Raw genomic sequence first — 26,811 nt, 5'->3', positions numbered from 1 at the left:
TTTTCCCTCTCACCACCAAGTTACAAACTCAAAAATTGCTCAGTTGCCCTGAAAATTAGTAACTAATGAAACCATGCCCTGACGGTGTGAGACACCTCAGCTGCCTGAGTCAAGAACACCTGATATGCTTCTGACCAAAATGTTTCCAAAATGTTAAAAAGGGCATAGGTAACCCCTGCCAGTGATTTCCAGCTCAACATCTTTGCAGGTGCCACCACGTCCCTGTAGATGTGGTCTTCAGCTGAGGGAAATGGAGCCAAATCTTCCCTGAAGCCCTTCAGCTCGGTTGCATCCCTCCCAGTGGCAGTGGTGAGGACATTTCTTGCTCTTCCTGAGCCCGCTGGAGAAGAAATGAAGGACAGCTCTGAGTCAGCTTTCCTTTCTTCTTCCTTTTTACCCAACCTTGAAGTGTCTGGATCAGAGGCACCAGTCCCTGGTGTCACTTTCTCTTCTCTTTTACCTGAACGCCAAAGACTGCTCACCACGGTGGGTGAGAAAAATGCTCCTGTGTGCAAGTAGATGCCTCCCGTTAAAGTCCCTCTTTTCAGTCACTGATTCAGGTGTCATCACAATTTGACTCAGCCACCTAAAATGATGCACCTGCAACTGGAGGTAGCGGAGGTCTCATCTGGAGACCACTCCTGGGAAAACCACAGGGGCATTCCGGAGACCCCCAGTGGGTTCCTCTTGTTGCAGAAAGCGAGAGGAGCATAAACAGGATCCAACAAAAGGGGGCTAGCATTTTACGGCAGCTGCCAGCAAGGAAAGGTTGGACGTGGTGCTTAGGGACATGGTTTAGTGGGTGACATTGGTGGTAGGGGGATGGTTGGAGATGATCTCGGAGGTCTCTTCCAACCCTAATGATTCTGTGATTCTATGAAGGGTGGAGGTGAGGGCCAGAAGATGCTGAGATTTGAAGACCGAAGCCCCACGGAGGAGCAGAAGGGAGGGAAGCCACAAAGCTCTGCAGGGGCTGGAGCACGTGAAAAGGAAACTGCAGAGTCTGCGCTTGGTGGTTTCTCGCTCGGGGCAGGGGAAATGTTTGGGTGCAAGTCGCTCGCGGGGCAGAGGGTGTAAGTCACGTTCGCAGGGGGTAGCCCAGAGTTACTTAAGTGCCTGGGGCTGAGCTGCCGCTGCTGGCAGGAATTTCCCATTTGTCCTGGAATTTGGGCAGCCAAAACCCCCAAAGTGAGGCAGAAGAAACGGACTCGTTTCTTTTGTGATTCCTGGAAAGCAAAAAGGGAATAAGGGCTTGTTTTCTTCCCAGGAGAAAGACACAGCCCATGCACTTCTTTTTAAGGGTAGAAAGCTCATCTCCGTGTATCCCACAGCTTGTCCAGGGAGGAGGAGGATGGGGCACAGCCTCAGAGCTATCCATTTTGTACAAACACGCCTAGAAATTGTCCTCAATGTGCCACCAACAGCCCCAAGCACCACCTCATAGCAGGCACCCACAGCCACGCAAACGCATCCTCTCCTGGGAGAAGAAGGGGTTGCAATAACTCCGGTTATTACAGTGCCATAGCAGAGATATGGGTGGCTGGCCAACTGATGCTACACCTCTTTGAGACTCAGCACCCAGGGGAATTCACAAAGGCTTTAATTTACAAAGGCTTTTTTTTACTTTCTTTCTTTTTTTGGGGGGCCACAAAACAGGGGTACTTCTCTGCGCAGGAGATGAAGATGTGACTAACACCCCAGGTATCCCCAGGGCTGTGACAACAGTCTGAGACAACTGAGCTTACCCAGCAGGCTCACTTGTTGTGCATAGGGGAAGAAGGCATTTGGCAGACCATGTTTTTTTTTTTTTAAACAGGGGACCTCCTCAGCATTGTCTCAGAAGGATTTGGATGGATTTCTTGAAAGCTTAGCATTATAAAGTCATAAAGGTTGGAAAAGCCCTCCAAGATCATCTGGTCCAACCATCCCCCTACCACCAATGTCACCCACTAAACCCTGTCCCTAAGCACCACATCCAACCTTTCCTTGAACACCCCCAGGGACGGTGACGCCACCACCTCCCTGGGCAACCCGTCCCAGTGCCTGACTGCTCTTTCTGAGAAGAAATTTCTAATTTCCAACCTAATTTCCAGCTTGTTGACATCCAAAGGCCAACACAACTCTGAAGAGCAAACATCAGCCATGGGTGGGAAGCAGAGGGAAGTTCCCCTCTGGTGTCCCAAGCTAGAAAGAGCTTTAGTCATAGGTGGAAAACTCTCTGTCTGGGAGCTTGTGGGGCTGTCAGCACGGGCACTTGCAATGAGAAAGTGAAAAGCAGAAGCTGAGAAGGTCACACGAAGCATTTCTCACCCCTGAGAGTGAAAGAAGAGCAGATTTCCCCTATTAAGCAGACAGCCCCGTGCGGTCAGGAGGTGAGAGCAGTGCCTCGGTGTGCTGGTGTGGTTGGCACGGAGCGAGCAGCCACGGGCATCGCGCCCAGCCACGTCCTGCCAGGCTGAGCCCTGCCTGGTGCAGGATGAGGGCCGGGGGGTGCTTTGCTGGGCTGCTCCAAATCCCTCCCCCCATAGGAGGAGCCGCGGTGTGGTTCTGGGCCTTTCAGAGGATGCACGACAGGGAGAGGAGAGCAGTGCTGCATTTGGTCAGGGTGAGGACAGAGGAGGTGCGGGGGGAGCAGGTAAGGATAGCATCATAGGATCACAGAATGGCTCGGATAGGAAGGGACCTCAAAGATCACCTAGTTTCAGCACCCTGCCATGGGCAGGGATGGCACCCACTAGATCAGGCTGTCCAGGGCCTCATCAAGCCTGGTCTTGAACACCTCCAGGCATGGGGCATCCACAGCTTCTCTGGGCAACCTGTTCTAAACCTCACCACCCTCTGAGTGAAGAATTTCCTCCTAACACCTAATCTAAATCTCCCCTTTTTTAGTTTAAAACCATTCCTTCTTATCCTGTCATTATCTGATTGATCAAAGAGTTGCTCTCCATCTTTTTTATAAGTCCCCTTCAAGTACTGAAATGTTGCATCGAGGTCCCCCTGCAGCCTTCTCTTTTCCAGGTTGAACAACCCCAACTCTCTCAGCCTTTCTTCACAGGAGAGGTGCTCCAGCCCTCTGATCGTCCTCCTGGCCTCCTCTGGACATCCTTTGAGGATCCTTATTTCCTGGACATGGAAGACAAACCAGCAGACTCATACCAAGCCCACAGCACAGCAGGCATGCTGAGCATCATTCTCCACCATTCCCTGGTATTTCTGCCTCCTTCTAAGGCAGGAAGAGTCCCTGCAGCTATGCCCACACCACCAAACCCGTGAGCAAGCAACGTCTTCCATCAAGAAACCCCAAAGAGACGTATCCCCTCTGCACCCCTCTATGGCCAGAAATACCCCCTGCTTCTGTTAGGGAGGACCTGGGCAAGAAGAGGGGCCGGTTGGAGGCCCTTCAGTCCAAGTGCAGGTGTCTAGTGCTGGGTCAACCAGCACAGCCCTGGCTAAGTGATGCAGCTCCCCAGGGAGGTGGTGGAGTCACCATCCCTGGGGGTGTTCAAGGAAAGGTTGGACATGGTGCTTAGGGACAGGGTTTAGTGGGTGACATTGGTGGTAGAGGGATGGTTGGACCAGATGATCTTGGAGGTCTGTTTCAACCTTTATGCCTCTATGATTCTTCTTGACCTTGCTCAGCCTGGTCAGCAGGAGACGAGGGTAGGAACAAGCTCCAGGCGTCTTGGAAAAGAAGGGAGAATAGAAAAAGCCTTCCTGTAGCTTGCTCCTGCAGCTGCCTGTAAAGCAAACCTCATTTACATTTCATCGCTGGGACTGAAGCACGCTCACCCTTCAATTCAGAGCTGCTGCTGCAAGTCGGGGTCACAGGAGCAAAATAAAAGTGCAGAGCTGAGCGTGTGAAGGCAGGACGTGTAGTTCTACTGCTAAAAGGGGCCTCAAAGCTTCATGTGAAATGAAATGAAATAAATAAATAATAAATAAATAAATAAATAAATAAATAAAACAAAAAAGTATAAAACAAAATAAAATAAAATAAAATAGAGAACGATCAACCAAACAAGATGAACTACTGTAGCAGAGGAGTGGCAAACCCAAATGGGTCCAAGTGGGAACTGAAGGGGACAGCAGCTGAGCCTGGTTGGCCTAGGCTCACAGAGTGGTTGATGTTGAGAGGGACCTCTGGAGATCAACGGCTCCAACCACCCCACTGAAGCATCTTCAGATGGCTCATTGCTCCTGGGGTAGGGCTCTGTCCCTAGGGTAAATTCAAGCCCCAGAGTTCCTCGTATCAACTCTGCTGGCCAGAGCCAGGGCCCATGACCCTGGCAGGACTCGGTGACTGGTGACACATCCAATGTGCACAGAGGGAGCTAGTCTACTTGGCTTTTAGCACCAATTGTTGGGTTTTTAAACCTTTCCTGAGAACTCCAGCTCCAGGGAGACACGAAGCCATCTGGGCTGCAGGAGGCATCTGTTGTCATGGCATTATAAGGCATTCGTTTCCGCTGCGTGGCACTCCAAGACCTGGTACAGACTATGCTCCTAGGCACCTATTTGCTCTTCCTAGCCCTCGGTTTAATATCTGCTGTTCAAAATTTGCTTGCTTTGTCCCCAGTTCAACTCCCACCCTTTCCCTCCTGCCTGCAGCTGAAGGTTTCCAGGCATTTAGAAAAATTCAAGCGTACGCTCCTCAACCTACTCTCTTCCCGTGTAGCTCTTGAAACATCTGCTCCCACAGCCTGCAGAAAGCTGCTTGGGTGGGAGCAAAGGAGGTGAGGACGGGGTGGTTTCAGTTCATCGTTCTTCTGGCCATAGAGTAAATATACATATTTATAGAGTATAAATGCAGAGGGATCTCCAAGACCAGGAGGGTTGTGGTTGTTGGGATCAAATGCTGCCCACCAGCCGACAGTGAGAGGCACTGGGTGAGTTGGGTGGGATAACCAGTGGTCCTGTGTTATTGCAGGCTGTTCTCTACCTCTTTGACATATTTTGGCTGTTTTAAATAAGGACAGGGCAGGACTCGGGTCAGCCCTCATGTCAGATTGGGGGTTGGAGGTTGGACGTGTTCTTCCCTTTTCGGGTCAGCAGGACATGACTAAAACATGTCACATCTAACATTTGTGACACCATCTAAGGTGCATGGATTTCAAGAAATGGGTGGAGAACAGAAAGGAGAACATCCATGCTGGAGGATCAAATGAGATCGAGGTGCAGCGGCGAGGAGGTTGGCTGCCTGAAAGAAAATGCCTTTTTTGCAGAAATAAAACCATTAAGGTTGGGATTTGGCTGGAGATAAAGACCCGCTAGATGCCCATACACACGTCTCCAGCTGAGCCAAGTGTTCCCATCATGGCAAAGGAGGACCTGGTCCATGGATCAGTCCCAAGGATCTGTCCCAAGCCCCATGGGGTGCCCAGCATGGGGACCAGGAGGCTCCGAGGGTTTGGTCCGGCTGGTGGCTTTGGTCTGCTGGCCTTGAGGAACGCAACCCTTGCAGTGATGTGCCCCTCGGTATGGGAGGCCACAGAACTGGTTTTCGACCTGCTCGCCCTCAAAGAGCAAAAGGGTTCAGTCACCTCTTTCTGAAAAAAAAAAAAAAAAAAAAAAAAAAAAAAGCAGCTGCACTTGTTTTTGCTGCAGGAAGTTCTCACCGATGGGGAGAAAAGAAAGCTCCTTTTAAAAACAAGGCCTTCGCCAGCACTTCTTGTTCTTCACTTTAGTTGGAGCCATCTCAATAGCTCATCCTCTTTTATGCCTGCAAAATGGCCTGCTGCTGCTCCAGCAGACACCAAAACCCTCCATTAGCAGGGACCTCCACTTCTCAGAAATAAAAATGAATTTTTTTTTCCTCTTCTCTGTCCTCCTGGGTGAGTCATTTGGCCTAAATGTCCCTCCCTCCCCACCCAAATCACTACCGCTGGCAATAGTTTTCAGCTGTTGATCTAGTGACAGCTGATATTTTATCTCCTGTTTCCAAAATACCATCGAATAACAGACAAACCAACCTATTTCCTCACCCTGATGATGCTTTACGCACCGTGAGCCCACTGCCGTGCCCTCTTTGCTGGTGATCTTCCTCCCCCTCCGTGCTCTTAGCTTTGCTCCCCTCCCAACCCCCTCCTCTTGCAAGTGCCACCAGAAACGACCGGTTTGGGTGCCTCTGATACCAACTCACCACCTTGGGCTCTCTTCCAGCTCTTCTCACCCGTGGATCAGGGCCTTCAGCCCAACAAACACCCACCGAGCCCTGACCCCAGCTCTGCTGGGCTCTGCTTCATCCCCTGCAGTTAACGAGGAGCTCAGCAAGCACCGGCAGCGTGGCTCTGACGAAAACCAGCAAGAGAGTGACCTGGAGGTACAAAACCCCAAACCACAATTATCTATTTAACAGCGCAACAGGATTTAGCATTTTGTCAGTATGATGCTTAACCCGACAGTACTGGCACGGCACACGGGAAGGAATTTGCCTGTGGCTCCCCACGTGGATGCCCTTGGGTGGATCTTGCCCCTGGGTAGTGGGTGCTGCACGAAGTGCCAAGGCCAAAGGAAGAATGCTGCTTCATTATCTGAGATGCCATTTCTGATCAGCTGCCATCAGTAGCCATCTTGTCTTCTGCTGCCATCCCACCTGCCCCAGAACCCCAGGGCACTGTTTATTTCCAGAGAAGAGCATCTCCAGGCCCAAGAGCAGTCGCTCTGGTGCTTGGTGTCCTCCACGAAGGAGGAGCTGTGAGCAGGTCCTGCTGGGTGCGTTGACCAGCAGCACCACGGACACCACCTCACCAAGGGCAATTGAGGCCCCTGGCTCCTTCCCACCACCCCAACGCCTCTCCTGGCCCAGCCCAGTGTCTCTCACAGACCCAGTTGCCACCATTTTACCCACCCTAGGAGGGCCACAGAGGGCTGGCCAAGCTCTGGTGAACGCTTGTCCTTGAGAACATCGGGCATCGCTGCAGGGCTGGCGGTGCCTGAAGGCCCCAGTCAACCCTATTGACCATGGGTCCTTGAACCTTCAACCTTCAAGGGTCTTTGAACCCCTCTTCAGCCCCCGAAGCCAATACCAGCTCACCACCAGGGATGGGACATGGGGACCCAGGTGTGCCCCTGGGGTGCAGCAGCTAGAAGGCAGGGCCCAGCACCACTCCAGCTGCTCCCTTTCCCCGTGGCTTTTACCCACCACCCTCCCCTGGAGCTCTGCCCTTCGCTGGGGGTGCCCAAGGCCAGGCTGGATGGGACTTCGGGACAACCTGGTCTGGTGGGAGGTGTCCACGCCCATGGCGAGGGGTTGGAACTGGGTGGGCTTTGAGGTGCTTCCAACCCGAAGCGTTCTGTGACTCCATGAAGGTGTCCCCTGCTTCCCCACCACAGGAGCCCTGGGCAGGTGCTTCTGCTCGCTGGCTCCATCACTGGAGCAGCGGTGCCGCAGCAGCTCCGTGCACATGGTTCTGCTTCCCTCTAGTGACAACGTGGCATCACACCAGCAGAGGCGCAGGTTTGTGGCTCAGCCTCTCCATCTCCGAGCGAGGGAAGCCTTACGGTCTGTGGATCAAACCCTTGGGGTCGGGGCCCTCTTTGCATGCACCAAGGGCATGGGGTGGAAGCAGCGCCTTCCCCACCGAGATGTGCAGAGCTCAGCATCTGGGCAGAGTTGGGTTTTGTGTTCCCATCAACGAGCTTCGGTTCTCTGCCCACGCCCTCTGTTCATGCGTGGTGTTGGGATGCCCATGTCCCTTGGGGAGGGCGAGCTGGGAAATGCTGATCTGGAGCGCAGCCGAGCAGGGGGCAGCTGGTGGGACCCCTCACACATGCACATGGCTCCTCCACCCCAAAAGAGTGCTTGGGCCATTCATGCTCGCAGTCCTCACCTGCTTTCCTACAGCTGCATCGTGGAGGTGGGTTAGGATGGAGCCGGGAGAGAGCTGGACTCCAGCCTGGTGGTCTGAGCACTCAGCTGGGAGGCTTTCCCCAGTTCCTTCTCTTTTTATATTTTTTTTTTTTGGTAAAACACTCAAAATTCATTTCCAAATCATGGGTCATTGCTTTTTTAGGGGTTCCCAGGTAGGGCTTCTCCTAGGACAACTGAGAGCAGCGAGGTCCTATTAGCAAACACCTCCCTACCACACTTTCTGCAAGATGCAATCCTCAAACGCCCCTCTATTAATTTGTGACCCCAAAGATACTGTGTTCAAAACAATTTCCTAAAGAAACCCCTCTTTCCACGCTTTTTCTAGGCTTTCCCCATCACTTCTGTGTTTGCTGCTCAAAAGGAGCTGCTCCTTAAAATAAATCTGCTCCTCAAGCTTTGAATGCAACTTCTCTTCCATTTCTGCCTTCCTCCAAGGATATTCAGGAAAATCCCAACCGCGGGCCAAATTCCACTGGAAGGAACATCTCTGCCCCTCCTGCATCCCCATGGTGGTGCCTGTAGGGCTGTGCCCTGCCACCACGGCTCACCCGATGGTGATTTATCTGACACGCGGATCTTCTCCCTGCCTTTTGCTCGGCCGGCGTATTTATTCAGCGGGAGTCAACTTCCCTCGGCCACGTAATTGATTGTTTCTGTCTCTGCTGTTTTCTGCCTCACCCCCGCCTTGTTTCGGGAAGAGGGGCTTTTCGGGGGGGGGTGATTCATTGCTCTGTGGGTTTTCCTGCTCGTTCAGCCCATCCGATGCTCTGTCCTCTCCCCTCCGTCATTGCTTTCCCCCGATTTACCCGTCCCTCCGAGCAAATTGATTCACCGTCGAGGTTTATCTTTGGCTTCCAGCTGTCGGGCTCCTCGCAGCTGTGTGTTCCTCCTCGACCCCAGCGCCGTCTCTCTCCTCCTCCTGATTCTCCTCCCGATGCTCCTCCTGACCACACTCCTCCGTCCTCCTCCCCTACCTTCTCCATGCAACGCTGCCTGTTTTTAATGAGCCCGTCTGCACCTATTTACACACCAGTAGCCTTCCCCTTTTTTATTCTCCCCCCGGTGTTTGTCTTGGGTTTGGGAGGGATAAAATCAGGGATGAAAACCAGATCTGCCACTGCAGGCACAAGGTCTCCTGGGTGCCTTGGGCCATCCTGCTCGGGAATGGACCCCGGTACATCCAGAGGAGCCTGTGAGGGGGTGAAATCAGTGATGCTACAGAGGGGATTTTGGCAGCTCGATGCCAACTCAGCTCCTACAGCCAAACCGTGGGTCTGAAAAACCCCAGCTCGGCTGCTGTTTAATCCCAAGGGCGTCTCAGGTCTGTGGGTGTGTTGGCTTGGGGGCGATGCTCACCGTGCTGAAGGCCATGCCCCGAGCAAGGGAGCTCCTGAAACCATAAACCCCCTGCAAGCCCAAAGTCCCCGGATCTGCATCGGATGCAGGGTCCTCCCTATGTCTCAGCGGATGGGTTTCACCCATGGGTGCTCTCCGGGAAACCCACCACAAAGCTCCAAAGCCAGGATTGGGGTCCCCAGGGGGACCTAGACATGGGACTCGGTGGTGGTGGTGAGAGATCGACTCTCCTGGCTTGGTTAATGCACTGAGCTTGGGTTTACCCCTCTGAGGGATGCTTCTCCAGCCCTGCCTCACTCTTGGGGCTCTTCTTGAAATCCTTCCAATTTTCCAGCCAATTTTTGCTGTGCCCCAGACCTGGGCACAACATCTCTCCCTGCCCCAGATGGCACTTGCCCAGCCAAGGCTCGCACTAGCCCTTAGCTCTCGGGTGGTGCCTGCCTTGCCCGTTTGCATGATCACTGGCCCAAACTCCACGTGCTCCGGGGACTTTCCACTTGCCAGCTCTGGGTTCTCCAGCCTTGGAGCTTCTCCCAGGCTGTGGCCCCACGTCCATGCCGCAGCCCTGCAAAACACAGGGTTACACGGCTGCACGCACCAGGCATCCACATCACACACAGCAGGAACATTTTTTTTTTCACCATTTCACCCTGTAAACGTGCTCTGATGGTATTTTGTTTCCTTCTGAGAGCACAGAGCTGCCCCCGTGGGGACGTCATTGCCAAAAACTTAGCACTGTTTGCAGAGAGATTTGGGCTGTGCTGGCTTTAATATGGGTCACGGTGATGTCTGCAGCCTTTTCACTGGGTTATCACTCAGGGCACAGCAAAATACCTTTTGGAGACCTGAATACGTAACAAAATTCGCTCTCGGGATCCCATAAAAACAGGCTTCCAGTGCCATAGCTCTGTGTGCTTTGGTTTCTTTCCACCAGCCTTTCACATCCCCTGCCACCCCGCCTGAATTAGCCCCGCTGGAAATGCGCACGGCCGGCTTTTCTCCACTAGGCTGCAGCATTAACTTTTCTTTTCCCCTCGGTGCCAAACCAAGAGGCAGCTCGGCCTTGGCCCCTTCCCCCGGGCCCTCCTGGCCCACAAAAAGCCTCCGAAGACCTGATGGGGTGGGATGAAGGCACAGCACCGACCTCCCCATCGCCTCGCCTTCCCCTGTACTGGCAGTGACAGCTGTCAAGTTGTTTTTTTTTTCCCCAATTTACATCTCACAGCTTTTAAGGTTGCACCAAACACTGACAAAAAGAAAGCTCCTGGTGGTACCTGGGGTTTATGACGGGTGTGATGCCACCTCCGGGACGCTGGTGGGCAGCTAACTGGGGTCTGGTGCTGCAGGGCCACGAAGCACCAGGGGTTTGAGGCAGGGCTGGAGGATCGCTGGTACCCCGTAAAACTGCATGTGGACAAACTGGGCTGGAGGAAAAACAATGTGGGTGATGTGTCCACTTCCTGCTGGGCATCCTCAGAGCCAAGGCGTGAGCTCTGAGCTGCCGCCATGCGTCCGTCCTCGGGCAGAGCCACCTGAGGCTGGGGTCACGGTGAATGTGCACCCGCAGCCCCAAAACCAGCCGTGTCCTGGGCTGCACCGACACTGCGCGGGCAGCAGGGCAGGGAGGGGATTGCCCCCCTCTGCTCTGCTCTTGTGAAACCCCAGGGAAAATGCAGGGAAGGTGATGGTGCCCTGGGGCAGACCCCAGGTGGAGCCTGCAGCCCTGGGGGCTCTGGCAGGGTGGCACAGCCCGGCTGGGGTCCTGGTGCCAGCAGGAGGCTGGATTCGAGGCGTCCCCTCGCCCAGGTACGAGCTATTCCCACCTCAATAAATACGCCGTGGGTACGGCCGGCAGCACCGCTCATCCCTCTGCCTCCCCATCCTCTCTGCTCCTCGTCCACGATCCTCCCCAGCTGCCTCTGCCGCAGAGCCCCGAGTGCCAAATCCACCGCGGAGACCAAAAGCAGCTTTTTGGGGCCCAGATGCCATTTTTTTTGGGCTGCCCTCACCCTGCGGCGGGGTCCTCGTGCGTTGCAGAGGGTAGGGGAGGTGAAGAGATCTTCTCGCCCCCTGTTATTTCCTGCGGGACCCGCAGCGACCTCCCCTGACTCCTTGTTTACCTCGGGGAGGAAGGGAGCGCGGCTGGGCTCGAGCTTTGCAGCCAGCGATCAAAACACTCGAAACCTAAGAGCAGCAGTTGGATTTGAGGATCACAACGGGAGCGCCCGACAGGCAGGAGCTGGAAGAGGGCGATAAAACGAAGCAGGGGGTTGGAAGGAAACAGAACGGCACGAGAGGAATCTGTGCGCTGAACACCAAGTCCTCAACATCCTGCACCGACAGCCTCGGACCCAGCACCCCAAATTAAGAGATTCTTGGACCTTAATTTCTCTGCGCTCCGCTTCCTTGGGAAGCAGAAGTGACAGCAGAGCCTCCAACGAGGCCGTCACCGCAGCAATTGCTCCGTGGGCAGCCCCAAGGTGGGCACCTACTCCATTTCCATGTTTTTCAACCTCATTGCTCGCAATGTTCAACGGGATTTAGGCATGGGACTGCTCTACTAGCCCCAGATCGTGCCACCTGATAGCCAGGCTTGCTGGTACGCCACAAGGGATGCTGAAAGGCAGCCGGGAGCAGGATGCCCTATTTGTGGAGCCTCGCTCCTTTAAGCACACGTGGGAGGGAGGACTGGTAAATCCTTGGGCAGTTTTTCATCTTGGCTCGACCGGGCTGGGCTTCGGGCTCAGTCTGTTGTCTGGTCCCCTGTCATAGCTGCTGTTATAATGATTCATCCATCTGGTTTTCTGGGAAAAGAAAACAAGCTAGGGAAATGCTTTTTCTTTTTTTTCTTCTTCTTTTTTTTTTTGGCAGCATCTCTCCTGCAACGATTACGATTTTGCACCCGCCGGCGCTGGCGGTGGGGAAGTTTTGCGCGTTGTTTTTTGCTTTGCTGGAGCAGACGGAGCAGTGCTGAGGAGCCCGTTCCCCACAGCCAGACCTAATGGCGACGTCCTCGGCTGCGCCTGCAAGAGCCAAAGGGCCCCCAACCCGCCCCCGGCTCCCCAGCTGTGCCGCAGCACCGTGCTCGCTCCCCAAAAATGCTGCTCGAACTGCAGTAAGGAGGCTTGGGAAGACATCCAGGTGGAAACCGAGGAGGGAGGTCTTCTCCTTGGGGTTGAATAGCTGTTCTCATAATTGGTCTGGTTTACTGTAAATTAGGTATCAGTATGGGAAAAAAAAAAAGAAGTCCTAAAAGACTTCATGCTGGCTGGTATTTAATTTTGGAGCAGAACAAAAGCCACGGTGCTGTCCCTTGTTGGGCTGTACGGTACGGACGCCACTCTGGAAGAGACAGTGAGCGCATCCAGGCGGCACCAGCATTATTTTTGGGTATGGCACCGGCACAATTTTTGGGTAGGGGAGTGTCAATGCAACCTCTCTGCCAGCAGCCTGTCACCACACTGCCTTAAGCACGCCAGCTCCAGGAGGGCTTTCCTACCTCCCCGTCCTCCCAGTTCGGTCACAGGTCAAACTGGGAAGGCAGCAGCTTGGGTGGCAGCAATCCCCCCCAGTCAGACACATTATTACCAAATCCCCAGCAATCGGGTCACGTATCCAACTTCTATTTTCCTCCTGCGCTAAAAGCCAACCTTCCTGTGACAAATTCTTCCCTCGCTCCCGGCTCCGTATCCGTTACCAGCACCATGCACTCCTACAAAAACCAGATCCTCCTTGAGCCCACCAGCACAGGAACTGCCCTCCTCGCTGGTCCGGCACCCTTCCTCTTTTTTTTTTTTTTTATTTAGACTTGACACCTTCTTTGTCCCGGCAGCCTTTACCGGCGTGATTTCATCCCGAGTGGGCGGCGAGCTCGCTCTCCCCCGCTCGCAGCCTCTTCCCGACGGCTCCTGGGATCCCCGCCAGCTCCTCTCCACCCACGGCCTCTCCCGTCGAGGCGAACCACGCGGCTCCTGCTGCTCCCCGCGCCAGAGGAGGCATCGCACAGCTGGGAGGCTGCCTCGGGGAGACGGAGAGGAGCTGAGGATGCCCTCGCTGCTGGTACGGGACCCCCGTCTGCGCCCTTGGCCTGGCACCTTCCAGGGACGGGTACCCCAAGGGAAAAGGAGGTGCCCTCCGAGCACCAGAAGCACTTCTGGGCTGGGTGGGTGCCGGAGATCTGGCACAGGTACCCAGAAGCTGTGGTGTCCTCGGAGAGCTTCAAACCCACCTGGATGTGGCCTGGGCACCAGCTCGAGGTGGCCCTGATGGAGCGGGGTGGGAGCAGAGGGACACCGAGGTCCCTTCTCACCGCAGCCAGTCTGTGGCTCTGTGAACTTGGCTTAGGGAACAGCTTTGCAGGTCCCACACCCAAGGGAACCTGGCTGTTTTTAAGGTTGCTCCCATGTTAAAAGACCTTTGCTTGGATTTAAGCCTTCCCTACGCCACGTGAAGCAGGATCGTATCAGCTGCTGCTACCAAAAATGAAGCTGAGTGGTCCCACGTGCTCAGAGCGCGCTGAGAAGAGGATTAAATTCAGATTTTAAAATCCTTGTTAAACTCAGGAGTATTAAAATTGACATCAGGGCACAACACAGGACAGCCTCCAAACCCCTCAGGTTGCCCACGCTGCTCCTTACGACCGACCTGCTGGCTTCACTCACAACGCAGCACACACGCACCTCGCTTTTCAACTCTTCTTCTTCTTCTTGGAGATCTGCCTCCTCATTTGGGAAATTAAAAGGTAAGCAACAGCTCCACGACGAACAAAAACATCACAGAAATTCCAGGGTTGCCAGAAAACATCTCGATATGGTGACAAACGTGGTCGTGCTGCGGTGCCGCCGAGCGGCCGTGGGAAGGCTGCGTTATCAATTATTCATGAGTGTCTCAGGCTTTCCAGGCAAATCTTAAAGATTTTTTTTTTCTTTTACACCATCGTTCCGCTTCGAAGTTCTCCGAGCTGAGTTCCGAAATCTGCGAATTTCCTTGCAGCGAAACAAGGAAATTTCTCCTCTTTCCTGGATCTAACGCTTCAGCTCTGACTTTGGTTCTCACCTTGGAAATGCAGCGGAGCCTTCACACAACTGCCTACCTGAAAGCCCAGCAGCCCGTGATCACCTTCATGGATTTCCTGAGGGATTTTCGTCTCCCCAGATGTGCTCTGGGTGGGCTCTGATCTGCCTGGAGCCTGCTCCTTTGGGCAGGCAATCCGCTCAGCCCAGGGTATCTCTGGTAACAGCCAACGATTTGGGAGACCCCCCCATTCCCCTCCGTTTGTTCCACAGTAAAGACGGACAAGATTGAAGATTAAATGGCAAAATGTAGCAGGGAAAAGGGCTCTGGAATCCCTTGGAGGTGATGAGCTAACCCGCTGTGCCCACCGGGCTGCTGCAGAGCTGCCCCAAGAGCGCAGCCGGCAGGCGGCACGGGCTGGCACCCGGATGGGGACGCGCAGGACCCAAATATTAATTGCTTTGCCCATTTGGGCCTGAGCAAATCTGGCCTCTGCAACAATCAAGCACGTGCTGCAAGCCCTGAATGCTGAACTTCAAGGCAAATCCTTGTAATTCCACAGCTTGCCTCTCCTTTTTGTGCAGGGCGACCGTTAAAAACTCCCCTCCTGTGCGCAAGGAAGCGGCTTTACGAACCCCCAGGAGGGAAGCCAAGACCCCCGATGCCGTGTTGGGTTCTTCGGGAAGAAAAACCGTGAGCAGAGAGGACCACGGTGCTGGGATGGCCGCACAGAAACTGGGCACAAGCACTCAAAGCCCAGCACCCCAGGCAGCTGAGGAAGCAGCCACCAGGCTCCACCACCGAAGGAACACAAGAGGGAAAGGGTAAAGGGTGAGGGACACATGGAAAGAGGTCTGTAATTTGAAGGAGCTGAATGGGAACAACTTCTGAGCAAAAATCTAACCAGGGTATTGCCTGATGACATCCAGATGTCCTCTTGCCTGCTCAATGGCCAAGAAGGGAGCATAAAACAGGGGTCAAACCCCTCAAACCCCAAATCTCTGAACCTTCTCAAGGGGCAATGTGTCTTCAGCATCTGATGGGGCACCACTGGAGAGCAGAAGCTATCACCTTGATGAACCGTGTCCGGCAGCAGGACAGGTCTCTGCAGAAAGCATAGCTGTCCTGAAACGACATGCAAAGAGCTCTCACGTATGTAGGAGCCACATCAGAAGCCAAAGGCTGCTTCGCTGTCCTCTCTGGACACAACTCAATAAATTCTAACTCTGCTTTTTTTAGCATTATCCAGATTCGAATTTGCTCTCCTGGCATATTCAACAATTTGGGAGCTCTAATCCTGTGTTTTACAGCACCAGAAAGCTCTGCCAGCCTATGCCTCGCTCCATACTTAGCAGACGTCCCAGCTGGACTCAGCCCGCAGCAAAACCCATGCTACCCGCATCCATTCCACTTGTACCCCTGCAGCCCTTTGCTGCACTGGAAATGCACCGTGCTAAGGACACGACAGATCCCTCGTGCAGGTTATTTTTGGCTATCAAGTCTCAAAACGCTTTGAAAGACTCAGGAGCAACCTATCAGAATAACACTGTGCTGTCTTATTTTCTATTCCGCCCTTTCATAAGCATCTTATGCCTGCATGTTTCATTAACGTAAGGACGAGGCTGCTGCAAATTGTGGTCCTGAGCTGCAATTTATCTGCCATGAGCACAGAACACTTCTCCAGCATCATCTCAGGCTCTTATTGATGGAATCAAGGCATTTTTCCCTTAAATTCCCGACGCGTGATGGAGTTTGCAGAGCCGCCCTATGCAAAAGCCAGGTGTCTGAAGATAACGACGGAGGATCACCAGTTTCAGACGAATTAATCTGACATTAAACTTATGATCGTGTAGTAACATGTTTTAATGCCTCAGTAATACAACAATAGGACATCAAAAGGCATTCCTAAAATACTTTGTGATAAAATACCCCCACTATCCATCTTCCTCCATCCTCAAGCATCCTTTATGCTAAACCCCGACTGCTGGGGCAACAGCAGTGGCTGACTCCCCGCGCTGTTTGGGCTTAGTACGAGCTCTTACTTCACTTTAACGTCGTTCCAAAAGACCAGTCAGCGACTAGAGACACTTTGGAGACCACGAAGCAACCTCCTTGCACTTTACACCTGCTGCAGGGTGTCAGGCAGCAGGATGAGCAGACTCGCCAGCAGCTGAAGTTATACGCCGTGGTACCCGAGGAGCACTTTGGATGCAATCTGCATTAAGCACTGCTTTGCATCTAAATCTGGCTGCCTGACAAGACGACTGTCTTCTGGTAGCTTCACTTTTAAAAAGACCAAGTGCTAAGAGTAAATAGGATCCAAAAAAGAAAAAAAAAAGAAAAAAAAAGAAACCCATTATACAATTCTCCTCCCTTCTTCATGCATGTATTTTACAGTGGATTTTGTTTTCATGCATCATTTTTCTTCCTTCCCACCTTCTTTCATTCTTTTTTTCCCCTGCTGCTGCAGTAGAGATCTGAGAAGCTGCAGGACACAGGCACACCAGCAACATTACTCACGTCAGAAAAGCCTTCAAGAGACCCAAGTACTTTAGCAGCTCTGGTTTTTCTCACTATACGGTGCAAACAGAGAAAATTACTACAGCTTAAAAACCTCTTACCTTTCAATAGAAATAATTAAACTTTAATAATCTCCTTTGGGTGCTTTTGGTGTGATCGTTTAATTTGTAATTGATTTTTGCCATGAGATTAGTTTTCGTGCTGAAGTTTCCTTTAAGTATAAAAACCTCTCGATACTCAGACCTTACCTTGGGAAACCACTGAACTCCAAATACGCTGAAGGACTTTGCCCAAGAAATCATTCAAAAACAAGGTCTGGATGGGAGCTACTTCAGCAGCAAACAGACGTAAAACACACGGATTACTGGTAAAGCACACTTCAGGAGTGCAATGCTTCATTCTGTACAGCTTGTAACCTCTCTAGGAACATCTGTCAAACTCCCCCAAATACGTCCGTGGGCAGGTGTCAGCTCTTGGCATCACAGTGCAACAAACACACTCCTCGATGTTCTACGTTTTCAGCATTTTCACGACTCTATGGTAACTTATGGACTAACAGAACACGGTCCTACCCACTTCTGAGGGTTTAAACAAGACAAACCACGCGGGTGGATTTCACAGAAGGATGCAAGTGAGAGACTTAGAGGCCGTGTACTTTTCACACTCGAGTCTCTTTTGGATCGTGATGACTTGATCCCTTCTTAGTTAAACAAACAGAAATAAAAGGGAGGATACGCTGAGGATAAAAGGGAGAATAAATTGGTGAAAAAACAGAGTATGTGCTGCTGATGAAATGGAGGATATGCTGATGGAAAGACAGAGCAGGGGAAGGAGAAGGGTGAATCTGCTGCCCCCAACCAGCTTAGGAATGCCTCCGAACACCCAAAAGCTGCTGCAGTTGTTTGCCGTCCGTAGCAACAACTTTGTAGTTTCTGCATACCAGAGAGCAGGGAAAGGCAGCAGATTCCTGCTCCCACCAGTTTATTTAGGAAAGGCTCCCCTGCTAGAGCCATGTATTGCTGTCTGTGTCGCTACCTCCCCAAAAGCTACATGCAGGATGATAATCTGGCTGAGGAATGCATTTCAGAAATCATCTTCACGGCTAATGAGATCCTGCTGCAACCGGGGACACGACCCAGACTTGGACTCCGCATCTCTGGCCAGTTGTGTTTCCCTGAAGAGTGCAGTTCTCGGGAAAACTTCTTAGGTACTACAACGTCCTTGGGAAGATGACTCAGTTTTGTGGCTTATGCTGTTAACAGTGTAAGAGGAGAGAAGGCAAAAAGCTCTTAGGTTAGCAATGAAATCCTTCCCAGTCTGTCTTTCAGCACGTCCGGAGTGCAGTAATTGGAGACTGGAAGGGTTCCTGCTGCTTTTTTGTATTGTCATACCTCCTGGCTAGATCATTAAACCAACAGTGTTTTCTGATTATTTTTTTTTTCTTCATCTTGAGTCCATACTGGTAATTTCCATTGGGAAAACAATCTCCCTTTATCTTCCCTCGCAGTACTGTATGGCTTGCCAAACCATCTTTACACTGATGACCTACACCAAAACCTCATGATGCTTATTTTACATATTCCATCTACAGCTACAGACTGCATTTTCTCCTAGCAAGAATCTCCAGCTATATAAAGGCACCTAACAACACTGGAGCTTAAATGTGTAATACTTCTGCATTCAGTCGTTCTGTTCACTGAAATACCAGACTTTCCTTTTTTTTTTTTTTCCAGTCCTATGTAATACCATTAAAGATTCTCTGGAGACTCGTACAAAATTCACAAGGAGCAATTCCCCAATCACTATAACCGATTTCAAATGGTGCTAGAAAATATTATTGACTCTGAACACCAAAAGAAATCAGTCATCCTCCAAAGGGGTTACTGAGATCTGCAAGGATGAAGAGTTAAGTACTGGACAGTATTTTACATTGGAGGATTCCCAAACTCTTGATGAATATTAATTTATTACCTCTGTGGTATTATTCACCAAAAAATGTTGTGTTATTATAAGATAAAGATACAGAAGGTGGAAACTTTCAAAATCATTAACTATGTACTTCTTTTTAAATTGTATAGCCAATATTAAAACACCACAAATACTTTGATTTTGGGTAGCCTCAGCCAATGTGGCCTGCCCTGCGTGGTCCCGTTGTCACAGATGCTGGTGTTGGCCATTTCCAGTGACCACAACTGGCATTCTAGGCTGTCAACCTGCAACCCAAATGCTGCAAGAGACACAATAAATAAGCACGCTGGAATCTGCCAAGCATGCCACGATGAAAAACCAACCAGGCAGCATGTGGATGGGACCAGCACCCAGCACTCCCAGCGCTTCCATGGTCTGCTTTAAATTCTGTCGTGCTCTGGATGACAGAGGCACTCTATGCACAGGTACTTACAAGGGCAGTGAAGAACTAAAACCAAAGCTGTACCTGCTTCAGCCTTAAAGCAGAGCACGAGGTTCCCTTCCTCATTCCTCGCCGTACTGTATAGATGTGATTTAAGCCTGGGTGCATTAACATCAGGGTCTTCGATGCCGTGTTGCAATTCTGCATTACGTTTTTTTGCAGTGTTTATGTCTCGTAAGCCCTTCTCTGTTTCTGAGTTCTGGTTCACCACCTACAAATGCTGTAAACATGCTGCTGCCCGGCAGTATTACACCTGAATTTCTGCCCCTGAAATCACGCCTCGTGCTGCTCTCCCACGGGCCATAAAGTTACAGACCCCAGCCTCCTGAGGTCATTTGGTTGGTGGTGGAGCTAAGTCTGATGGCAGAAGCACACAACGACCTCAACATTTTTTCTTTTCAACCGAAGTTTCCAAGGAGCCGTTTCACGGACGAACGCAGGCATTCTTCCTCCAAGAACACTGATTTCAAATGGTGCTAGACAATAAATAGTTAAATCTAAACCACCATATGAAACCAGCTTCCTGAGGGAGCTTGTTTCTAGCTGAGATGATGTTCCTGTAACAACAAATAGGAAATGCCACAGAGGAGTACCTATCCAGGTTGGTTTTTTCCATCTTTGTTCTTCCTATTAAATAATTGATGTTGTTTTCTTACTCCTACCCTTGGCTCTGCCTTGAGTCACCGAATGCTCATTTGTTTTCTATTACAGCGCTACCAACACAGAGAATTGCTTCCAGCACTGTCACCCTGAAGAATTTGGTTAGTCAAGCTCAGACATTGCGTACAAGGGTTTAAGCAGGGAGGCAGGACCTTTGTCCTACTTTCATTCCTGCCGTCTCCTATCCACACACGGCGTCTGCTGAGGTCTGCCCACAGCACCGAGATCACCACGTTGGTAAGAGAAGCGCTGCTGCAAACTCCCTCTAGTGACAGCAAAACAATGTGCGAAACGTCTCCTGCTAGATGCTAAAGCACACTACTTTTAACAGCAGCAGCAGTAAGAGTGTGACAGAAGTTACATATTAATCCCTGCACGTTGAAGATTTGTTCCAAAGGATGGCCTGAAAAGAAGCCCACCTGTCTGCCAGCTCTCACCGAGGTGGTATTTGCAACACGGAGAGAAGGCAAGTGCCCAAACCCAACGCAAGGACTGTGTAACTATGGACTACGCAGCACTGGCACTTACCACCTGGTTGCAGCACTACTTCTAGGAAGTCTGACACAAGGCTCTTTCCTGGAACTCTACGACTCAAGTGTGTTCTCCACAACTTCTTTTCAAACAGATGTATTTTTTTGTAACCTGTCTTCGGCGTCTCATCTCAGCTGGCAGAACAAACACGCCCGAAAGGCATCTGCAGAATCGTGTCAAACAATGCTGAGCGCCCGCACAGGCTGCAAGGCTCAGCCAGGCTCCCGGTGACGCGCTCTGCGAAGCGCTCCATAGGTACATCGCAGAGGAACAGATCGCCCAGAGCAGCACTGTGCCCCGTGTGGCTGTGAATAACACTGTTCTCATGGTGCAAGAGAAGATGCTGCTCTAACAGTGTTTAAATACAGCATTTTTACAATGCGGACAGGATCAAACCGCTTCCAAGGCATAAAAAGCCTCAAACTTTGCCCCGCCGTAGCGTAATTCAAGAAGTGAAGCATTGCACTTGTTGTTTCCTTCCGCAGTGTCCTACCTGCATGTACTCTGCCTGCTGCTGGCAGCTCTGTTCAAGCTGATTACAGCCTTCACCCAAGCCGAACCCATCTGCGGTCTCCTGAGGACAGCCACATAGTCTCAAAATCCTTCTTTCCGGGGGCAGGAAATCATGTCAAAAAACGAAATTACATCTGTTCCTACGGGTTAATCGCCTCCAGAGGTGTGTATCTCTCTTCCTTTACCACGATGACAACCTGAACAACTTATCTTAGCCTAGAAACTGAACTAGTAGATGGCTGGAGATACAGGAGAGAAATCTCCAATGAGCGTGGACAGTTCCCCTGAGGGTATCTGTCAGCAGCACAGCTAACACGCTCCCCCCCCATTCCCCCCTTAAATCTTCAGGAGAAAGTCCAACAAACCTGACATCCATCTGTGAGACGAGGAAAGCAATAAAGCTTCACAACCATTATCTTCCCCGGACAAAGGCAAGGCTAAATTGTGTTACAGGGTGCGTGTCTGCACCGTGACATCCGTGATGTGCATGGGACTTGACGCAGAGGTTCCGTTTTTGGGGCTCTGTCTTTAGTGCTACCCCTAGAACGGGTGCAGACCACAGCAGCTCAGCATGACTAACCAGGGAGCAAACTCTCCCGTGTAATGCATTTGTACTTTTGAAGAGAGCATCTTTCAAAACTTGTAATGACGCTGTGCGTTTCCAGAGCACAGATAATGAGAAACACTCTCGCATTAGGGCTGTAAACTGTCACTTCTAAATGGGTGAAACGGATGAACTGCAGAGAGAGAACTGATGCACTGCTCCGAGAGTCCTCCTCCTAATTAGGTCCTTTAACTTCTGGGCCCTGTAAGTTTCAGAACATCTTCAGATCTTGGATTTTTCTGTCCTTCCTAGATTTGCTACGAGTAATGTCCTTGTTTATCTGGAGAGGAAGAAGAGGAGCAGAGAAGGTAACACCTTCACACTTAGGCACCTACTCAACAGAAGAGCAAAAACTGTGGAAATATGGAGAGCAAACCCAGAATACATAGATAAAAAATACAGATGGAAGAGCGTCCTATTACATTGCTTTTGTAGTTACAAACACTGCTCTGTAACCTTTCAGAAGAAATTACGGGAATGAAATGCCCGGGGTTTAAGCCCTGACCCTAAATAGTTCAGCATTTGCAGGGTTTATTTGACATCAGCGGGATTACTTACAGCAACTAAGCTTTGTCTGAGATTAAACCACTGCAAGACTGGAGTTTACACTGCTTTTTATTTTGCCATTGATTTGGGTGATAATCACCATAATTCTGGTGATTTACACGTGGTTTATCTGCAGTCCAAGGCGTATCAGGTAACCCTCTCCCTCCTACTGATTAAATCCAGCGGTTACGCACTCAGAATAGCATGTGAACTGTGACCCCTTTCTGAATGGAAGTGACAATTTTGTGTATTTTATCACATGAATCCAGGGATAATCAGGGAAAACATCTACTGGGAGTGACCTGCAAAGACTTTCAACTGGACTAAAAAGCTCCTGGACAGGAAATTCCTCAAAAATTAGTCCTATTGCTTCCTCGCCATGCTCTGCCATAACAGGAGCCGTGCAAATGGATTTTGTTAGAGCTTTGCTTATGACAGCTTTATGATCCATCCATGACAGGCTGAAAGACCGAGCCAGCCTGTAATTTGCAGACAATAGCCTGCGAGTACGTTATGTCTGACAAACTGTTCAACTTACTGTAACTTTTCAAATTCCTTTTTTTTTTTTTTTTAAATAAAATGTGAAGCCAAGGGAAGAGGACAGATTGACAACTCTGCAGAAAACCTCTGTTCACAGAACGGCTATAGCATGGGAAAGGAGTGTGTGAACTTCCTACTTAACGCCTGGCCATATATCTCATTTACCAGCTGCTGCAGATACCCTATGGCATGAAGGCCGAGCAACCATTGAGGAATTGTCCTCCAGCTGAAAAAACAATTAATACTAACAGCAGTGAGGAAGAACTGCCTACCAAGATCGTAATTGGGACTGTGAAGTCAGTTACAGATGTGTTTAAAGTCTTTTTTTTCCCATTCATTTTCAACTTGAACTTAAACCACTGCTATTGGGGAAAAGCTGTTTCATCTTTTATATTTCTGCACCATCAATCCCCCAGCGTTTTCACCACCAGACTAATGAATTCCAACTATCAAGAGAGCTCATCCGCTATGTAATTTGTCTTTTTTTGTTCCCTTCACAAAACAAGCAGGAAAAATGTTTTTAATTTGCAAGGCTGAATAAATACCTACTGTGTTTGCCAAGACTTTATTGACATTCATGGCCGTCCACAAAGCTGATTTACTTCTCAGGGACGGTTTACCTCCTCAAAAAAATAAATAAAAGTGTCCAAACAAGAAGATGCTAATTTAAAAAAAAATAAATAAAGCAGAATAAAATGAAAAGCAGACCAATAAATATTACCGTGACTAGTGAAGCCCCTTCAACCAGGATACAGTCCCAGAGCAGATTTTCACTGACAACAAGACCACTTAACATTTGGACACCCTCCAACGCTTGCTGTGCCTCTGATGCTGCAGTTCCTGCAGGTGCACGTCACCTTTAGTTGTACGGATACAACTCTTGGTGGGCCATGCTGTAAGCAAGATCACTCAAATAATTCTAATTCAAAGAGAAGAAGTGTTTCTTTTCCTTGCTGAGGTATTTTCAGGGACCTGCGTTTGCACATGGTCAGGAAAGGGAAGGCACTGCACTGCTGCTGAGCTGGAAATGAATGGCTGGGGGTTGGCAGAAACTTATTAAGCTGGCACTAGCAAGAGACATGAACTGTGGAATTACACCTTGGATAGCATCAAATCCCATCTCCCTTGCTCAGCTGGTCATGAGGAACAGAGATGAGAGTTCAGCCTGCAATGAAACACAGTTCTTGAACTTACAGAGAAAAAAAAAAAAAATCAATACACCAAACTTGAAGTTTCTTACTGAAGTTTTACTAGGTCTTTATAAAAGGTCCAGCTTTCACCCTTGGCCTGCTGCCTGACTTTTTCCATTCATATTTTTTTTTTTTCTGAGCAATTTTGTTATCTTAAAATCAGCTATGTGAAAGAAACAACTGAAGCCTCCACAGCTGGAATTCAGTTTGGCCAGAAGGTCTGCGCTGACTTGACATAAACAGGTGAGAAGAAGTGTTTAGGTCATTTGGGGAAGGAAATTAACGACATGACAAACCATTACTGTTAAAATTTCCTACCCTGATGACAGTACTTCACATACCTCGCTTTCCTTCCTGTCCTTTGTTTAGCTGTAATGAAAAGGTCTACCAAGTAAGCGAACTGGGGAACATTCCTCTGGAAAAGCCAGCAGCCCTTGAATAAAGGCTGGCATTACCCACTAATCAAACATCTAATTAATCTGTTACGTACATACAATATGCTTATTTTTTTTAAATTTCAGAAGCTTCTCAAAGCTTCCATCAGGAAAGATCTGATGGCTAATGCCGCAAGGTATCTCCAAGTACCAGCTGATACCAAGGAGGGACACAGATGTGCTATACCTCAGAAAAAAAAACAGCTTCCCCCACGTACAATTTTCTCCATCTATTTCTGGAACAGCTCACTATTGACAGAAAGGGATGTCCTCAGAATCTGGAAGAAAAAATAAAGCATCAGCAGCTGTTTGAATCAGTCCCCTCTTTGTGTTGCTCTTCAAATAGGTGAATTAAAAGACAACCTCAAAATCATTCTTCTCTTCCTCCAGGCTCTTAGACGGGCTTTTAGCCAAGTTACTGCTTCTCAGTCTGAACTTAAGTGAGAGCTTTTACAGTCAAATCGATGAAACAGACAACCAAAGTTTACCACTAACCTTAACACTAAAATACAGGTACTATGTTTCCTGTCAAAGGAGTCATTTTGGATTACAGATTCAGAAGTTATTGAAAAATAGAAGCTAAGTAAGATATATCCAATTTGGTCTACTTTGAGGCACTGAATGCACGGCAGTGGTGTGGCCTCGTACTGCAGGTAAATAATTCTTTGCAAAAGAAAGAGCTGTAAATAGAAAATGCCAGAGGATCACCTACTGTGCAAAGCAATATCCTCGACGTGCAGTCATCTCAGACTTACTCTGAATTCTGTTTTTTGAAACCTCTTCAGGTTTATTTTTGGGCTGATTAGGGAAACAGAAATCCTAAAAATACAAAAGCAAGCTTATCAAGCTGGGGGAGAAACAGTGAGATGTTCTTGTGACAAAGACTTTAGTATATGAATTATTCATTACTGAAAATTACTGAAAAAAACACACTAATTCTTACAGGTGGAGGAAGATTTCTGTGTGCCTAAATTCAAGCACAACAGGCAGAAGCTGCACTGCAGGGAAGGGGATGCAGGTTTATACAAATATTATCAGCTTGAGTGTCTCACTCTTCTTTTTGCCTATTATTTTGTAGTATTTGCTAGAATTTGAGGCCAAAAAAAAGTAAGATAGCCTGCTAACGCCTTGAATTCAATCGTACAAAATTCAGCAAGAGCTGCTGAAACAGTAAGGAAGGATGAACAGCCCAGCTTCAGCCTCACCACTATTTCTGTCCACGTTCCCATCCCGTGCCCATCACCATAGCAGCTAACTGCTCTTCTGTCAAACAGCAATCTTCAGGGCAACAGAGAGGAGTGTAGGTTTTTTCTGGAAGGCATCATCATTTGCTGGACAAAAGTGGCAGATATTATACTTTAGAATGTTCTAACTTTAGAAACGTACAACTGCACCATGATCAACCTAATTCCCTGTTTTTTCTAAGGTATGCTTAGAACAAAGGTACGTTAACAAAGGAACTACTCACAACGAAACTCAGTGCTTCTTGCCCAAGCCTTTTCATTATAAAACCCCTTTTTTTTTTTTTCCTTCCACTGCTGTCTTACACATGCAGTAGGATCTAATTGGGAACTGGGAGGAAACCAATGATCAATGGAAAAAAAAACAAACCAGTTCTTCAGTTTAAAGTATTTCCTCTGACTTAAAGCCTCTGGAATCTGAAGAGCAACGAACATCATTTTTAGAAGCCACCCCGGCAAAGGCTCTGTTATATAAGTTTCAATAGAAGTGCTAATCCCAGCGCTGAACAGAAATGCCCCCGTCATGAAGCCCTCAGAAACTACACCTACTGTTTGTGTTCCTGCGCCGTGCGTTGTATTGCATCCACTCACGTCTCTACACAGTCAGCTCTTCAAACCGGGCATTCGTACATTTTTTGCCCCTCTGCTTATCTTCAGTGCTTCGTTCACACTGTACATAAATTATCACGCTAATTTGTCTGTCTGAGGATGAAAAGTGACCTGGAAAGAATTGCCCTTAGGTATCATTTAAAAGTAACAATAAACATGCACAAAAATGTTTAATTCTCTGTATTTTTTCTGGTACAGTACAAATTCCAATTATGGTTACTTTGAAAGACTCTCTGATTACTGAAGAGCAAGTAAAATAGAATTACTACGCAGAAGAGAAGACAGAAAATGAAAGGGATAGGAAATTTAATCAGATCCAAGTGTGATTGTTTTTAGTCCCAGCTAAATTCCCATGCCTGATAAACAGGCTGCAGAGAATCTTTTAGCAGAAGATTTAAGTATTCTTGACCCCTCCCATCAGGGATGACACTGCAAAAACACGAACGCCAATCCAGAAATATTTTCAGAGCAAAACAAACCACCTTTGAACCCTTCTTCTGTTGTACTTAAGAAGCAAAGAATGAGAAAAAGGTTTTTAAAAATACCTGCTTCCTACGTACCGTGCTGCAGAGCAACAAACACAATACATGCCAGATAAATTTACCCCAGCTACTTCTCAGCAGGGAACACATCCAGTGCAGAGAGCATATTCCATTAATTTACTGGAAACGGGAGTTATTTACCTTTCAGTCGGTACACATTTATAAATAGGCTTTCCCTCCAACATCGTGTTCTTCCTTTGGCATACGGAAAGCATTCTCAGGAGATCAGCAC

General features: G+C 49.4%; 1 protein-coding gene and 1 long non-coding RNA gene across 16 annotated transcripts in view; one reads left to right on the top strand and one right to left on the bottom strand.

Moving 5' to 3' along the window:
- Positions 1–1,614: 1,614 nt before the first annotated feature.
- On the top strand, positions 1,615–16,589 carry LOC310897344. Its single transcript, XR_014582236.1, has 2 exons — positions 1,615–2,005; positions 3,513–16,589. It is a non-coding gene; the product is annotated as an uncharacterized lncRNA (long non-coding RNA).
- Positions 16,085–26,811, bottom strand: part of LOC310897289 (uncharacterized protein) — a 127,466-nt gene continuing 116,739 nt past the window's right edge. For 12 of the 15 annotated variants that reach the window (XR_014582189.1, XR_014582190.1, XR_014582191.1 and 9 more), the window contains one exon: positions 16,085–26,811. Coding sequence is in view for 3 of the 15 variants with exons in the window: in XM_083830724.1 (XP_083686850.1) it covers positions 26,797–26,811 (15 nt within the window). In the remaining 12 variants the exon portion in view is untranslated. The other 3 variants (XR_014582199.1, XM_083830726.1, XM_083830725.1) reach the window with 1 other exon arrangement.

This window comes from Anser anser (assembly GCF_964211835.1).
Source record: "Anser anser genome assembly, chromosome: 1".
Classification (NCBI taxonomy): domain Eukaryota; kingdom Metazoa; phylum Chordata; class Aves; order Anseriformes; family Anatidae; genus Anser; species Anser anser.
The sequence above is the reverse complement of the archived record's forward strand: the minus strand, read 5'-3'. Positions and strand labels throughout refer to the sequence as shown.